The sequence below is a fragment of the Syngnathus floridae genome, chromosome 16 (genome assembly GCF_059516105.1).
Source record: "Syngnathus floridae isolate MCC-2025c chromosome 16, RoL_Sflo_1.0, whole genome shotgun sequence".
Classification (NCBI taxonomy): Eukaryota; Metazoa; Chordata; class Actinopteri; order Syngnathiformes; family Syngnathidae; genus Syngnathus; species Syngnathus floridae.
In genome coordinates this window covers 10005971-10021748 of record NC_142428.1, presented here as the reverse complement: position 1 = coordinate 10021748, position 15778 = coordinate 10005971, and the positions used below count along the sequence as shown (strand labels likewise).

The 15778-nt window shown below is 44.0% G+C and overlaps 1 protein-coding gene and 2 long non-coding RNA genes across 3 annotated transcripts; 1 reads left to right on the top strand and 2 right to left on the bottom strand.

Moving 5' to 3' along the window:
• Nucleotides 1-1887: 1887 nt before the first annotated feature.
• Nucleotides 1888-4839, bottom strand: LOC148385636 (uncharacterized). Its single transcript, XR_015853171.1, has 4 exons — nucleotides 4620-4839; nucleotides 4072-4199; nucleotides 2400-3986; nucleotides 1888-1994 (listed from the first exon to the last, which is right to left on the bottom strand). It is a non-coding gene; the product is annotated as an uncharacterized LOC148385636 (long non-coding RNA).
• A 163-nt stretch (nucleotides 4840-5002) lies between these two features.
• Nucleotides 5003-12328, top strand: exoc3l4 (exocyst complex component 3-like 4). Its single transcript, XM_088356561.1, has 15 exons — nucleotides 5003-5316; nucleotides 6020-6214; nucleotides 6319-6429; nucleotides 6602-6820; nucleotides 6903-7284; nucleotides 7459-7695; nucleotides 8365-8482; nucleotides 8546-8674; nucleotides 9024-9124; nucleotides 9727-9816; nucleotides 9900-10026; nucleotides 10844-10966; nucleotides 11029-11181; nucleotides 11328-11449; nucleotides 11515-12328. Exons 2-15 carry the CDS (start codon nucleotides 6025-6027, stop codon nucleotides 11756-11758), a joined length of 2346 nt encoding a protein of 781 aa, XP_088212687.1. The 5' UTR covers nucleotides 5003-5316; nucleotides 6020-6024; the 3' UTR covers nucleotides 11759-12328.
• On the bottom strand, nucleotides 10039-10668 carry LOC148385635 (uncharacterized). Its single transcript, XR_015853172.1, has 2 exons — nucleotides 10491-10668; nucleotides 10039-10359 (listed from the first exon to the last, which is right to left on the bottom strand). It is a non-coding gene; the product is annotated as an uncharacterized LOC148385635 (long non-coding RNA).
• Nucleotides 12329-15778: the final 3450 nt, after the last annotated feature.

Genomic DNA, 15778 nt, shown 5'->3' with positions numbered 1-15778 from the left:
TTCGCGCTGCTTGCGAGTCAGTCAGACCCTCAATGGACATTTGGACTGTGCTATGTTTGTGCTAATATTTCCAGTCATAGAGAGGTAAAATGTTTGATTGAAACTTTATTGAAACTTTATTGGTTCCGGGGGGTGGGGAAATTCAGGCCCCAGCAGCATTCATACCACAAAGCGGGTATATAAAAGACAACTCAATAGGCTCCTATAAGGCTGCCACACAACGACGCCACAAAGAATGCCAATAAGTGCAAAAGATAAAAGCCATCAAAGCAAAGCAACAAGACAAAGGAAAAAAGTAACAGCGGCCAACCAGCCCCCTCAATAACCCTAACCTTAACCCTAACCCAAAACACACAAAATATCCTCCACGGGGTCCATAAACACGTGTAAGTGTCACGGAACGGATGGAGCAGGGCGACTAAGTGCAGCTTGGACCAGGGTTTATTGAAGAAAACAAACAGACTCGATAAACTGACATAACTTACTAACAAAACCAACAACAGGACAGACCGACAAAGACGTGAAACAAAAAGACATGAAGACATTAACAATGAGCCGACAGGGTGTGAGGGGCAGGACTTAAAAACACGACAGGTAACAAGAGGCAGGTGAGAATAATCAAACTAATCATGGGCACACAGGAGGGGAGGGGCAAGCACACAGACAGAAACCATGACAACAGACACATAGTGGAACGGCTGGGGACGAGACGTGAGAGTAAGGGCAGTCAAGTTCAACGGCGCCCAATAGATTTCATATAGATAATATGAATCATGGTCATGAATCGGTAAAACATCACAGAACAGGCAAACGTGTGAGCAGCATCCTGGGCACACAGTTGGGGCACGTGCAGATGGTCACCATGGGGCAGGCACGGCGAAGGGCCTTGGTTCCGACGAGCACGATGGAGCGGACTTCCCACAGGAGTCGCGGCTACGAGGCCAAGGCGAGGGACCGGTCAGCACTGACCGCATGAGCAGGATGGCCGTCATAGAGTCACGCCGTTCCTGACCGATGTGCGCAGCCATCCTGGCTCCCAGGGGAAAAAAAATATCCGATCCGAAGCGATCTGCACACGCCGAGGTGGGGTGGAAGGCACCGGCATCGCCGAATGGACAAATAGAAAGAAAGAAAAAGGAGAAAAGAAGGAAATAAAGTGGAAAAGAGAGAACACTGCTGGGGGGCTACCACTCACAATGGCGCCATACCAAAATAAAATTATCAATATTATTGTTATAATTATTGTCAAGTGAAAGGTCTTTCATGATACATAATAACATAATCAGTTTTGCCGTTCTATTCCCGTGAAAGGATGAGAACAATCACTTAGGATTTCTTTTAAGGTGAAAGCTCTTACATGATACATAATCATTATGTTGAAAACTGAAAGGTCTTTCTTGTTACGTGCGAATATAATCATTATAGGAGATCGATTGAAGTAATAATGTCTCATGTTGCATAATAGTTTCATCATTTTGTATTTTGGAGGAGAAAATTTGACTTTGAGACTGTTGTTTTGCTTTTTTTCTTGAAAAAAATAATAATTAAATAAACTGTTGTGGAATTTGGCTTGTTTACATTTGATGGCTTGAAAGTGTCTGATCATGAACTCAAAAGCAGTGTTGAGGTCGCTCCTGAGAAGATGAGGGCATGCGACCACTGTCAATTACCTTGCAAATGTCACATGCTAACCGAGATGAGTGTGCCGAAAAGTAGGATGGAAATTTTGGTTGTCTCAAAATTCCACTTTCTGATTTACTTAGCGCCCATTTTTGTGGAAACCCTGCGTGAAAAGACCAAGTGAGTTCACCATGGAGGTTTGATGAAGATGTCAAAGCGATGACGATGATGAGGACGTCAAAGTGCGCCATGCCAGCCACTTTTATCTCCGCTTGCCGCTGCCGGTGGCTTCAAACGACTCTTTCAAGTCTTCTTGCGTTCCGCTCGCCTCTTTGACTGCCGACCCTCAACCTGCCTGGTCTGCTGATGTTTAACTTCCCCAAAGAAACAATGAAAATTCCAAGAATCATTTTTTTTGATACCTTGGCATAGCCCTTCATTCAGTTAGTTTCTCTGGAACAGCAATAATATGTATGGGTCAAATTGACCCAGTACATTTTCCAGTTTCCCAATGTGCCAGAAAATGTCGGCAAATCTTGTTTGGGTCACATTCTTTACTGATTTGTTTAATTCATTTCTCAGGAAGAGCAACAATGATCCTGGGTCAATTCAACCAGAGTATTTTTTTCATTAGCAAAAAGTGTCAGAGACACATGTGTAACATGTGTTGCTTAAAAAGTTGTTTGTTGCTAAAACAAATCTCTTACATAGGCCAATTTGACCTGCAATTAAGAGGAGTGAGCTAGAAATTCCCAATAAACGTTTACGTCTCATCTTACCTTTATATTCATTTTTCAGGAACGTTTCTGGGTCAGTTTGACCTAGGGCATCTTAAACTACCAACAGTGTCACAAACCGGGATTTAAAAAATATCAGTAGACACTGTTTCTCGAAGAAGTTCACCATCACAAAAAAATGTCTTTCGCCTTTAAATATTTTTGTGGCACTCGATTTAGCGTGCAACCCAGTACGTGTCAGCACGCACGCAGCAAAATTAACTATAGTGGAGTCCCAGTTAGGAGGCGCCGCCAAAGCCTGTCCCCGTTTCAAGGCGCCTGCAAAAAAGACCGTCTTGTCTTGCAGCGCTTCCTCGAAGTATGCGCAAAAAATGAGTAATCGTTGTTAATCAGATGAGGAAGTTCTTGTTTGTGTTGCTGGCGAATATCGCTCCGGCCTGCAGGAACTTCGCCCAGGAATCATCGTAAATGTCACCGTGATCAATTTTGCATGGGCTGGCTCTGTAGGTGGGGACTGGAGGGTTGTGCGGGTGTGGCCTCTGTGGCATCTTGAACATTTGACTACGATGGCCAAGAGATGAGTGATGAAAGCAATATTTGATGGAGGAGGAGAGCGTAAATATGTTTTGACATTGCTTTGCTGAGGGGGAGGCCTGTTTGTGTGTGCGTGTGTGCATGTCGCTCCGACTGGCTGTCTCGCTCGCTGCTGAGATAGCCGCTTTAACATGAGAGGGGCAATCGAGGTGCGTGTGTATTCGTGTTTATGAGGGTTATTTTAGGAAGCAAAGAGGAAGGAGCACTTCCAATAGACCAATCACAGCCCCCACTGGCTTGCCCCCCCCACACACACACAAATCCTCAACGAGCCTTTTTCATTTGTACAAGCTCAATTAACCTTCAGTAGGCAAAAGAAAGAGCAAATCCCTTGAAAGCACCTCTTCACCCTTTCATGAGTGTACGCATAAGTGTGTGTGTGTGTGCGTGCGTGTGTGTGCGTGCGTGCGTGTGTGTGCGTGTGCATGCGTGTGTGTGCGCGTGTGTGTGTGTGTGTGTGTGTGTATGTGTGTTATGTGATCGTCCCCATGTAAACGCATCCAAAGGTGTCTTTGATGTTTCTTCCACAGACAATCCCCCATGGCTGGTCACAATTGCTGCTAAGCAAAACAGCGGCACCAACCCAGTAGTACATGAATAATACAAATAATCATCAAAGAAATTTGGAGTGACAGCTCATGTGTACCTTCGGCAAGATGAAGTATGCAGTCAACCAACTCTGGAAGGGGCCAAACTATTTGGAAAAGCATACATGAAAATGCTGACGCATGTCTGAGATCAGTTTCATTTGTTGCTTGTGAGCACAATGTGGATGATTGGGATGGTGAGGAGGACAATGGATTGAAGGAGCCGGCGAGGTGGCAAGGTGACGCATTTTCTCTTCTTCTCTTTTCTTTCATTTCCTGTCTGCGGCGCCGTTGACGCTTGGCACGCCGAGGGTCACCCGAATGAGACCTCCTCTTTGTTGCCTCCTCGGCTCATCTTCACACTTCATCATGGTGATGATGATGATGACGATGATGATGATGAAGATGATGCCTTCCCCGACAGTCAAACCGCTGAAAACAAAATGTCCTCCATAGCAAACAACGGAAATGGACAACATGTCTCTGTAAGATGAGGCTTAACGATTGTGCATTCGATGCGCTTGCAGACATACCGGTAATCAAAAGGGTTTTTAGCCCGGATCCCCGTCTCCCGTCAATGTCCTCAAAGGTCCAATTAAATAAAAGCTGATCCGTGGCGATTGTCCTGTGGTGTGGGATGTGTGAAGTCACATTTTTCCTGCTGTTCAAAACAAGTGCAAAATGTTAGCCTGCTAGCATGATTGCCTAAAATTTAGGCCCTAAATCATGTTTGGAAACAAAAACAAACGAAAGAGTTAAGGTGCCTCGATTCAACCTTTGCTGGTTACCAGATTTATTTGAAAATTCTTAATATGAAGTTCAGTACAAATTAAGCACCAGGAGTTCACAGGCAACAACCCATTAACAAACAGATTATTATGATATTATAATTATTCTCATTGTTAATGATTCAACCTTCGACGGAGTCATTATAATAAATAAATATGTCAATATTAATATCATCATTTAACATGATTCTTGTAAATAATTGAGAAAGGTTTGGTTTATTTAACTGGATTTTTTTTGGTCACACGCACGCACATTCACACGGTCAAATCGAACACGCGGGAATTGAACTCACGGTGTCGGCACTCAAGACAGGCAAGTCGACATCCGCGACTCCCATTATATATGGAATTAATGTCTCAAGGGATTATGTCGGTGACATCATGACCGAGCTCGACAGTGTGCCTCCCTCTCTCTGGTGGAACATTTCCGTCATGGCATCCCTTCCCGACCCGTTTGCTTGGGCTGAAGTAACATTCAAGAGCAGAAGTTTCGTGTGACTTCTGCTTAACTGGACTGCGGTCCGCTCTCAAAACAAAATCCCTTGACAACATTCAAGAACATACTAAATCACATGTGCCCCCAAACACAATGAGGGGTGCAATTTGACCTGGATTAAGAGTTTACTAGATTTGTGACGATGAGATTTCCGAGGGCACATGAAGGCAAAACAGACCCTTGCTTCCGTAGTATGGAAAGATGGAAAAAAGTGCCAAGTGAGAATTCTTTCAGATGAATTACAGCACACGAGAGTGACTTTAACGCGCTGAGTGCTCAGGCGCGTGCGCACGCGCGATTGTAATAATTAACTGGAGGAACGAAGGTGATCTTTGGCACTACTTTGGCATGCTCCATTGTCATTCCTGTTCTCTTTCGTTTTCCCCGCAAACCTTATGCATGGATTGTGAAATACGACGTCTTTCTCTCGCTGGCATGTCGACAAAATGAAAGTAGCAGGACAAAGGTGCCGTTCTTCTACCTGAGCCGAACAGGTAAGCGTGAAGGCCGTTTTGTTGCACTTGTTTGTAGACGAGATCCGACATTTGCTCCGTTTTCAGTTGTTGATTTCACCCAACGAATGTAAAAGGCATTCAATTCTCATTTGATCACGGTTCATCGAGGCTGACTACCTTGTTAATTTTCGTGTTGTGGAGGAATTAAAGGACATGCTGTACTAATTATAAATTTTAGCAAACTGAAATTATGTTTTAAGTGTATTGAAAATACGCATCCCCCCCCCCCCATCTTATCGTGACTTTTTGCACGCTTGTTGAAGTAAAACAAAAAGGTTCAAAAAAAAATCTGTTTCCTTGTCCCCTAAAAATTAAGTTTGATTAAAAAAAAACGCAGAATTTGAAATACTGTATAGGTGTCTAATTTGAAGGAGATAAATCATTATACAAACTTTATTTAATATTAATTGATTGAGCAGGGTATAAAACGAGTTCTGCAAGTAAGACAATGCTGCGCCTTCCCACAGCCATGTTGACAGGACGGGTCGCCATGTTTTGTGTAAACATAAAAAGTTGAGTGTTGGGCAACTTTGCAAGTTGTATGTTAAATTAACTTTGACTACACTGAAGCAAAAGTAGCTCAATTAACTTGCTCATTATCGCAGTGATTGGAGAGTGAATTACTTTGGGGGTGGAACTTGATGTCAAAAGTTCTGTACACCACCTTCCCTTCCATATCCAGTCGCGATGTCGATGATGGAGCCCGGCTCCCAAGTCCAGTACCATGACGCCGACGGCTCTAAAAAGACACCGGGGGTGCTGGAGACCTTCCGCAACAGCATCCGGCTGGCAGCCGAGAAAAGTCCTCTCACACCAGGGTCCAGGGGGTCCAAGAACCAGTCACCCCCCACGCCAGTCCGAGCGCTGCATTCTCCTGGTGAGTGGTGAGGTTGGCTGAGGTTTTTCACAGGCCCTCATGGGCGCATTCCTGAGCAGGTCACTCGAAGGACATGCGCTGACTGGTGGCTGGCTCTGTTACAGTTTTGTCAGGCGTCACGTCGCCGCTGAGGAGCGCGGCGGCGCTCTTCCAGACCAAAGAGGATGACGACGACCAGCCGCAGAAAAGCAAAGCTGTGATGCGTTCAAGGACAGGTGAGCATCTCAAGCCCGTGACAAAATGAGTCCTGTATGTGTCAGCGTGGTGCCTAGTGGCTCGCGTATCTGCTTTGGACACCTGATCTTCTAGCCTTCTTGTGAAATGTTTAGGTTGCTTCCCTGAAAACACCAGGTTGTCCAATCCTGTTTTGATGCCTCCTATCTTCAGAACCGAGCATGGCCCGACTGGATTCTCTCCTGAAGAAGGGCGCATCCATTAGTCGCAGCCTGAGATTCAGCTCCAAGAAGGACAAGCGACAGGACGCCTTCCTCGCCGTCCGGGAGGAGGCCGTGGCCAAGGAAGAAAATGAGGAAGAGGAGGAGGAAACATGCGAGGAGATGGAGGAGACATACACGCTGCCTGAACTGCCGCCCGTTCCTCTCTCGGGTGAGTTTGGAAAAGTGCTTGTGCGCCGCGTTCAAGGACAGTGGGAAATATCCCCGTCACAACAATCACTCTTTGCCTGCAGTAATGCAGATCAGCAAGCTAATCGAAATGGAGGTCCTGGAGGAGGCGCACCTCCACCTGCTGGCTCTGCGGGCAGAGTTTCAGCAGGAGCGTCTTGGCCTAGAGAACTCTCCCGTCGAGCTGGCTAAGAAAGAGAAGGACCTGAGCCTTCTGTACACCGACCTCCGCCTGAAGCTGGCCTCCATTGTGCGCACCTCCGTCTCGCTCCCCGCCAGGAACAAGGGGCTCTTGGTCCACGTGGCCCGCATCATCCAGGAGGAGGACAAGCGGGCCCAGGAACCCGGCGGTCTGCAGGGGAGCTGGATGGACGCCTGGAGGGAGGCGGTGGACCAGGGCGCCCGAGACAAGGTGGAGGGCGTCCACCCGGAACCGACCAACCACAGGTTTGTTGGCAATCAAATAAAACAACTCATTTTATTTGATTCTGCGTGTTTTATACTGTCCTCTGCTGGCCAAAAGGAGCAGCGCAAATCAAAATGCAGCAAAGACTCATTCACTCCTGCACTTTGGATTTAATTCCGCCGTTGCTGTTGTCTGTGCCTCCCTCCTCCGGGCAGCAACGCCTCATGGCTGGCGGTCCACCTTGGCCTTCTGGGCAAGGCGCTGCTGGAGGATCTGGAGAAGGTCAAGTGCGAGCTGCGCTGGTCCTACCCGCCCAGCTTCCAGGTCTTCGCCACCTACGTGCGCGCCTACCACACCGCCGTCAAGCGGCACCTCGGCACGTTGGAGGGCCGCGCCGTGGAGCTCAAGGACCTCTACGCCCTGTTGGACTGGATTGTGCACCGCTACCGCAGGTCAGGAACATCGCCTGGTCTCTATTTGGCCGCATAGTAAAATGCACTGCTAGCTAAAAAAATACGCAAGCAATGGGTCGTATCTTTAAAAGCTTTAACGTCAAGGGACTCTTATCTCAAGGCGACACTGTACGAATTTGACATCTTGTTGCCAGGACTTTAACAAAGAATTAATGTAGCGGGTTCAGACAAAAGTGCTTTGCCGCCATCTCGCGGTATCCTAGTGCCAAAGAATTATGTTGGAATTAGTTTTAGTTAGATTTACAAAACGTTTTTTAAAAGCATTTTCCGTTTTATTCAACAGAACAAATTTTCAATTTTTAGTTTTAGTGGTTTCATTAGGTAGAATCATCTGGTAGAATAACCTTGAATTATTCTCCACTGTGTTTAGTAACGTAAAAATATTTCCATGCTCATAAAATAAGTGGACAGACAAAATTATGGAAGAGAGTTGATGTCAGAGCGCAGGCAACATTTTCAAACAAAGAAGAAGCAGCAGCTGGCCTGGCGGTATTCCCGCCAGCAGACTTCCAAGCGTGCTTGGACTGCACGTTGGGGGCAAAAGGCTCAAAATAATTGCAGGTGATGCAAGCGGCTGGACATTATGGCCGGCGTGTCTTCTCGCGTCCTCCTAACGTTGCTAACGCTGCGCTTGTCACCCCTCGACAGTCGGACAATGATGGGAAGTCCCGCCCTGGAGCCCGAGATGAGCCTCGCTGACGTCGACCTGCGCCCAGATGGCGACTTGCTGCTGACGCTCAGAGACAAGTTCTGCCGCACTGTCCAGGTGCGTGATGTCATCGAGTGGCCTTTGACCTTTGTCACTTGCAAACTTACTTTACTGTTCCAGGAGGACCTGAGAGCAACTCTGGACCGCTTGGTGGAGCTGGAGAACGAGGAGATGTGGAGCACCGGAAAGCATCCCGACATGGATGACGACGGCTTCCTCTCGTCCATCTTCCACATGGACATCTGCACGGTCGGACAGCGACGCTTGGAACCTGACCTCGTTTGCTTTTTCTTAAGCTTTTGGTTGTTTACGTCATGTAAAGTCAGCAAATGTACACATGAATGTGATATTTTAACGTGAATGCGTGTTAAATTGGCTGGACGGTTTAATTGACCGATATTAGCCAAATATTTTTATATAGATTTTTATATTTCATATTATCATAATTAATCGGTTTTAACATGATGTTACAATGTAAACCTCACGTTATTCCATGAAATTGGCCATGTTTTTGTTTCTTTTTCTGGCAAGGCAGCAATGCGCTTCTATAGCCAGCAGAGAGCAGCAAACTCAGGCCGTCCTGTTCACGTGTGTGCAGAAAGTACGAGGAAACGTTGTGAATGCGGGACACGTGGACGCAGAGCTGGAAGGAGACGTGATCGCTTCCTGTCTGGCAGAGCTGAAGGATTTCCCCAAGAGGTGCCGTATTTTGTTTACCCGAGCAAAGTGGAAGTGTGTATTGGCAAATTGTTGAGCAAATCTTTCAAAAGCAGCAGAAGAAAAAGAAGAAATGATGAGTGGGTGGGTGGTGATGCAACTTCAGAAAGCCTTGGTAGGTAGCAAAAAGACGTGACCTTCAGTTCAAGTCACTTTTGGAAAAACAACTTCAGCTGATGCAAAATGTGCATAAATAGTAACACAATTGGACATGAAGTCAGTCAAAAACAATCATTTCAAAATAGAACAGATACTAAAATATGGCGGAGTCTCTTGCACTGCAGCTGCAAAGTCATCCGAGATTTTCTCAGTCATCACAATTATAGTTTGAGATTTCACTTTGTTTTTGCAGTATGGTGTATTTTATAGATATTCATTTGAAACTCGTGGTTTTTTTTTTTGTGTTTTTGTAAGCAACAAAACAATCTTTGATCATTTTCAAAAAGTCATAAATATAAGAATGCCTTTTGTTTGAAAAAAAACAAAAAGTCCTTACAAGGTAACTCCAATGTCGTGTGTTGCGTTCAAAACTGTGGGAATTTTGCGTGTTCAAGCATGAAAGGCGAACCACCGCTCATGTGCAGGTTCCACGGCGAGTTTTCGCGGCGCTGCTTGTCGCTGTCGCTGTGGAGCGAATACCAAGTTGTCTACATCAACAGCTTCCAGGCCTTACAGTAAGTCACATGACTGTTGCGGGTCTGCAATTTTTCAGAGCGCCTGCCTGACACTTGTCGACATGTTTGGACGTGTTTGTCAGGTGCCACATGGAGGAATGCTACGCGGGCTCCAACCCGAATGGGGTGGCGGCAATGGGCGAGGAAGTCACGTGGCTCCTGCAAGCCCTCCAGGACGGCCTCCAGCAGCATTTCAAGGAGGACGTCAAGGTGCAAAAGCAGTTTTAGTCCTTGATTTTTATTTCTTTTGACCACTCTTCAAAAAAAATGTTGATTCAAATGGGAGATGGCATTTCCAAGTCGCACCAACTGTCGCGTAGTAGGTCAACGTGTTAAGACTCACGAAATAAAAGTACCTTTTATTTAATTTTAGTTCAAGTAGGACATCATCATGAAAAGTCCTTTTCTTGTCTCAAAAGATGGATCGAGGAGGGGTCTGCTCAGAGTGGCCCGAGGAGGGGTCTGCTCAGTGTCCCACATGTCCTCTTAAGTTCCGATTGTGGGAGTCGTCGGCTGAGACGAGAGCGATCGCAGCCGCTTTGACTTTTCGCCGTTCATGTTTGAGATCCACCAAGAAGAAAGGAGTCAAGCGCTCGTTTAGAAAAAGCCCAGCGGTTAACAACTGTTAATAGTTGAAGGGAAAAAAAGTGGAAGTGTGCTGGGAAAAAAAATACCTGGTAAATTCCCACGATGAGCATTTCTCAATTTATGACTTCTGCTTCCTTCTTCGCACCTTGCGAGCATTTTGACCAACTCACATGGTGACAATATTTACACAGACCACACTCATGATGACACTCAGGAAAGGAAAAAAAAACCACGCTCCTTGTGGTAGGGAACGCTTGCGTTGTCATAAATGTCAGCGTTTGTTTTGATGTCGTTTGTGCATGTTCTCGTCAATGGAACCTTGTCCTTGCATGAAGTGACGTGCCAATGGTATCGGTACTTGGTATCTGTGTACCCAGAAAGTGATGCTCGTTTCCAAAGACATTTTGGCGTCCTAATTGAGCCAAGTTTTGTGTTGCAGCCGTACCTGCGCAGGATGATGACGAGGAAGTGGCTGACCAACGACGACGACTTTGACGCCCTGCACGCCCGGGCTGAACTTCTGGCGCGTCACTGCGAGGCCCTGCGTCCACCGCACCGCCAGGTAGCGCCGCCATCCCAGAGCACCTGACGCCAACCCATGTCCCCTTTGGGTCTTTGCGGCAGGAAGTGGCGAGCACGGTGCACTTACACATGCTGAAGGAGTATGTGGGCCAGCTGATGAAGAACAACTACTCGTGCAAGAAGCGCAAGCACGGCAAGGCGGCCGGAAAGATGCGAGCGCAGTGCCGCCGGATCGCTGACGTCTTCCGCCGCATGGTAACGCGTCCTCCTACATCGTAGCAGAAACGTCAACCACGAGTTCCGAAAACTGAACGCACTCGTTTGTGTTTACATCGGTTTCCATGAACGGCAAAGTTTGTTTTCAGAAACAAATTCAATTCAAGACTCAAGGCGTTTTCCAGGGCTCGCAGGAGAACTGGCTGGACCACGTCGGGGAGCACCTGAGTGACATTGTGGGCCTGAAGAACCAAGGCGACATCAAAGACCACCTGCAGCCTCTACTGAACCAGTACCCGGACTTCAGGTACGGCGTCATGTGTTGTCCATACTGCAAAAAAACTCATCGCCGTTGTTTTTGTGCCACCTTAGCTCGAGGCACCTGATGGCCGTGTTGGCGTTCCGCGGCGTGCCGCGTGGCCGCGAACATCAGCGCATCATGTGCAGGTTCAACCAGCTGAGGAAGAACGCCATAGCCATGACAACGGGCGACCAGGCTCACAACCCGAACGACAGGGGCTGCTCGCTCTTCGGCAACATGGAGGCAGCGGTTCGCGCCGACTGCCTGTCAGATGTCTCCGTCTTCTGCTTCACCTTCGTCTTCCCTGGCGAATAGCTTTCTTCTTCATCCGGCGCAGGAAGTACATTCTGCATATCTGCTGCTTTTTTTTAATTATTTGATACCGTCCAAAATTATGTTTTAAAAAATTCAACTTCAATTCAACTGGCATGAAAATAGCGCAAGGAACAATTTGGTGAATTAGATTTTTTTTTGTTGGGTGGCAGATTTAGAGGCAGTTCCACGCCAGAATTATTAACAATTTGAATTTTTATCACTGACGTTGAAGTTCAAACACTAAATTTGTTTGTCATCCAAATAATGAATTTGAATGAAATTTTTTACACATTTCCTGATAGTAAAAAATGTTGTGGTATTTTTGGAAATGGATTAAACAATTTTTTGTCTTACAACATATTCAAGCGTTGACACGCATCTCCAAAAATGGGTCAACATCTGCTCTCAATCTTGTAGTCTGTTTTTCCTCTTATCTCACATCATTTATCTTTATGTGCTAAACCAGTTTTAGTGCTTGTATAAACAGTTGTCTATGTAAAACCGTTATTAGTTCCACTTCATGGCCGTTGGTTTTCGTTTTGTGTACACTAAAAAGTGACGTTCACTCTCGCATTCATCTGTGGTTTCTCGTTGTTGTTTGCTGTCACGAGAGCACAACTTCTCACGCAGATTGTTCCCCTTCACACAATGAAGGCAAATGGAAATGTGTCCTAAATCATTTTTAAATGACACAAGCATCTTTGGATTTTAATTTCAAACATTTTAAAGATGAAAACGATAACAAATCAATTCACATTTTTAAAAATTTAAATTCTTCACTATGATTTCAATTTGAAGACAAGTTTTTATTAGTATTTGTAAACATTTGAAAAAAAGAAAATATATCGTAGTAATTTTCAAAACATGAAATTTTAAATGAATTAAACTTTGGTCTAAACTTTTTATTAACTGCTCACGCTATAGGTAAAAACATTTTTACAGTAAAAATAATTGTTTGTAATTAAACATTGTAATTACATTTAACAAGCCTGAAACTTTGGCCACTATAAATCTTTATGAACCAAGCAACTTCGGCCACCATAAATCTTTATGAACCATGCAAGTAATTTTAATATTAAGAAATTATAAATGTATCACTATAAAATGAACATATATTTTGGTTTGGCTGACCATTTCATGGAATTTTGTGGATTTGGCAGTAGTGGAAATAAGTTTGAAACATTTCCTCAGAGTTTTGAGATTCTTTGCATCTCGATGCAACAGGAAGTGGCTTCTCGTGAAGAAATCCCCCTGCAGTCTTGTTTGTTCGTGTGTGTGTATGTGTGTGTGTGTGTGTGTGTGTGTGTGTGTGTGTGTGTGTGTGTGTGTGTGTGTGTGTGTGTGTGTTTGGTGGGGGCTGAGCTTGCTGTTAAATAGTTGCGCTTGAAGGAGCGTTTTGTATTTTGTCAGATAAGCGACAATGATATCAGGTGAGTCGAGTGCACACACACAAATACACGCACACGCGTCTTGTGTACATCACGTGTGGAAACATGTTATCTCGTCATAAGTTGGATGTTGACTATTAGTCAGTATGTTCCACGCCAGAATTATTAACAATTTGAATTTTTATCACTGACGTTGAAGTTCAAACACTAAATTTGTTTGTCATCCAAATAATGAATTTGAATGAAATTTTTTACACATTTCCTGATAGTAAAAAATGTTGTGGTATTTTTGGAAATGGATTAAACAATTTTTTGTCTTACAACATATTCAAGCGTTGACACGCATCTCCAAAAATGGGTCAACATCTGCTCTCAATCTTGTAGTCTGTTTTTCCTCTTATCTCACATCATTTATTTTTATGTGCTAAACCAGTTTTAGTGCTTGTATAAACAGTTGTCTATGTAAAACCGTTATTAGTTCCACTTCATGGCCGTTGGTTTTCGTTTTGTGTACACTAAAAAGTGACGTTCACTCTCACATTCATCTGTGGTTTCTCGTTGTTGTTTGCTGTCACGAGAGCACAACTTCTCACGCAGATTGTTCCCCTTCACACAATGAAGGCAAATGGAAATGTGTCCTAAATCATTTTTTAATGACACAAGCATCTTTGGATTTTAATTTCAAACATTTTAAAGATGAAAACGATAACAAATCAATTCACATTTTTAAAAATTTAAATTCTTCACTATGATTTCAATTTGAAGACAAGTTTTTATTAGTATTTGTAAACATTTGAAAAAAAGAAAATATAAAGTAGTAATTTTCAAAACATGAAATTTTAAATTAATGAAACTTTGGTCTAAACTTTTTATTAACTGCTCACGCTATAGGTAAAAACATTTTTACAGTAAAAATAATTGTTTGTAATTAAACATTGTAATTACATTTAACAAGCCTGAAACTTTGGCCACTATAAATCTTTATGAACCAAGCAACTTCGGCCACCATAAATCTTTATGAAAGATGCAAATAATTTTAATATTAAGAAATTATAAATGTATCACTATAAAATGAACATATATTTTGGTTTGGCTGACCATTTCATGGAATTTTGTGGATTTGGCAGTCGTGGAAATAAGTTTGAAACATTTCCTCAGAGTTTTGAGATTCTTTGCATCTCGATGCAACAGGAAGTGGCTTCTCGTGAAGAAATCCCCCTGCAGTCTTGTTTGTTCGTGTGTGTGTATGTGTGTGTGTGTGTGTGTGTGTGTGTGTGTGTGTGTTTGGTGGGGGCTGAGCTTGCTGTTAAATAGTTGCGCTTGAAGGAGCGTTTTGTATTTTGTCAGATAAGCGACAATGATATCAGGTGAGTCGAGTGCACACACACAAATACACGCACACGCGTCTTGTGTACATCACGTGTGGAAACATGTTATCTCGTCATAAGTTGGATGTTGACTATTAGTCAGTATGTTCCACGCCAGAATTATTAACAATTTGAATTTTTATCACTGACGTTGAAGTTCAAACACTAAATTTGTTTGTCATCCAAATAATGAATTTGAATGAAATTTTTTACACATTTCCTGATAGTAAAAAATGTTAGTTGTACTAAGTTCATTTTGTTTTTCCTTATTTAATCACTTCACTGGTTTCTTTTATATCAAACAAATTGTTTTAGGTTATTTACCTGACATGTTTCGGTGGTTTCTTCCGCCTTCATGTGCCACCATACACATAGTACATGACAGACTATCAGCAGACAGGACACTTAAGAAACGCACAAACCTAACAGCACAGGACATCACCCAACTACTCCACTTCATCGCCACCTCCACATACTTTCAATACAGAAACACAATTTACAGGCAAAAAGAGGGATTCCCCATGGGAGACCCTCTTTCTGCCATCATGTGCAATTTTTTCATGGAAGATCTGGAACAAAAGGCACTCTTAACAGCTCCGGACACATACAAACCCACGCTATGGAGACGCTACGTCGATGACATTCTAGAAAAAACAAAAACAGGACATGCACAACACCTCACAGACCATCTCAACACCATAGACACCACCGGTAACATTAAATTCACCCATGAAGAAGAAACAGACCAAGCCATAGCCTTTCTAGACATCAACATACACCATACAGACAACGGAGACATAAAAATAAAAGTACACAGAAAACCCACACACACCGACCAATACCTCCTCTGGACATCAGAACATCCCACTATACATAAACTGTCAGTTGTCAGAACACTATATGAACGCACAACAATAATCACGGATCCGGAGGACGTAGCACAGGAAGAACAATACATACAACAGGCACTTAAAAAATGTCAGTATCCACAATGGGCAATAACCAAAGGTGCAGAACAGGTAAAAAACAAAGGATACAAAACACAGGGGAAAAGAAAGAAACAAACACGGAAACAAGAACCCAGCGGAATGGTGATTTTGCCGTATGTGAGAGGAATTACGGAACGCATCAAAAGAGCCATGAATAAACACAACATAACCACACCTATCAAACCACATACAACACTCCGTCGAATACTGGTCCACCCAAAAGACAAAGTCAACCCGGAAAACAAATGCAATTCCATATACGAAATTCCATGCAAA

Coding starts and splice junctions, on each gene's coding strand:
- exoc3l4 (XM_088356561.1), top strand. CDS start 6,025: ATGTCGATGATGGAGCCCGGCTCCCAAGTCCAGTACCATGACGCCGAC. Junction 6,821..6,902: donor GCCGCCCGTTCCTCTCTCGG/GTGAGTTTGGAA, acceptor CTTTGCCTGCAG/TAATGCAGATCAGCAAGCTA. Junction 9,125..9,726: donor CTGAAGGATTTCCCCAAGAG/GTGCCGTATTTT, acceptor GCTCATGTGCAG/GTTCCACGGCGAGTTTTCGC.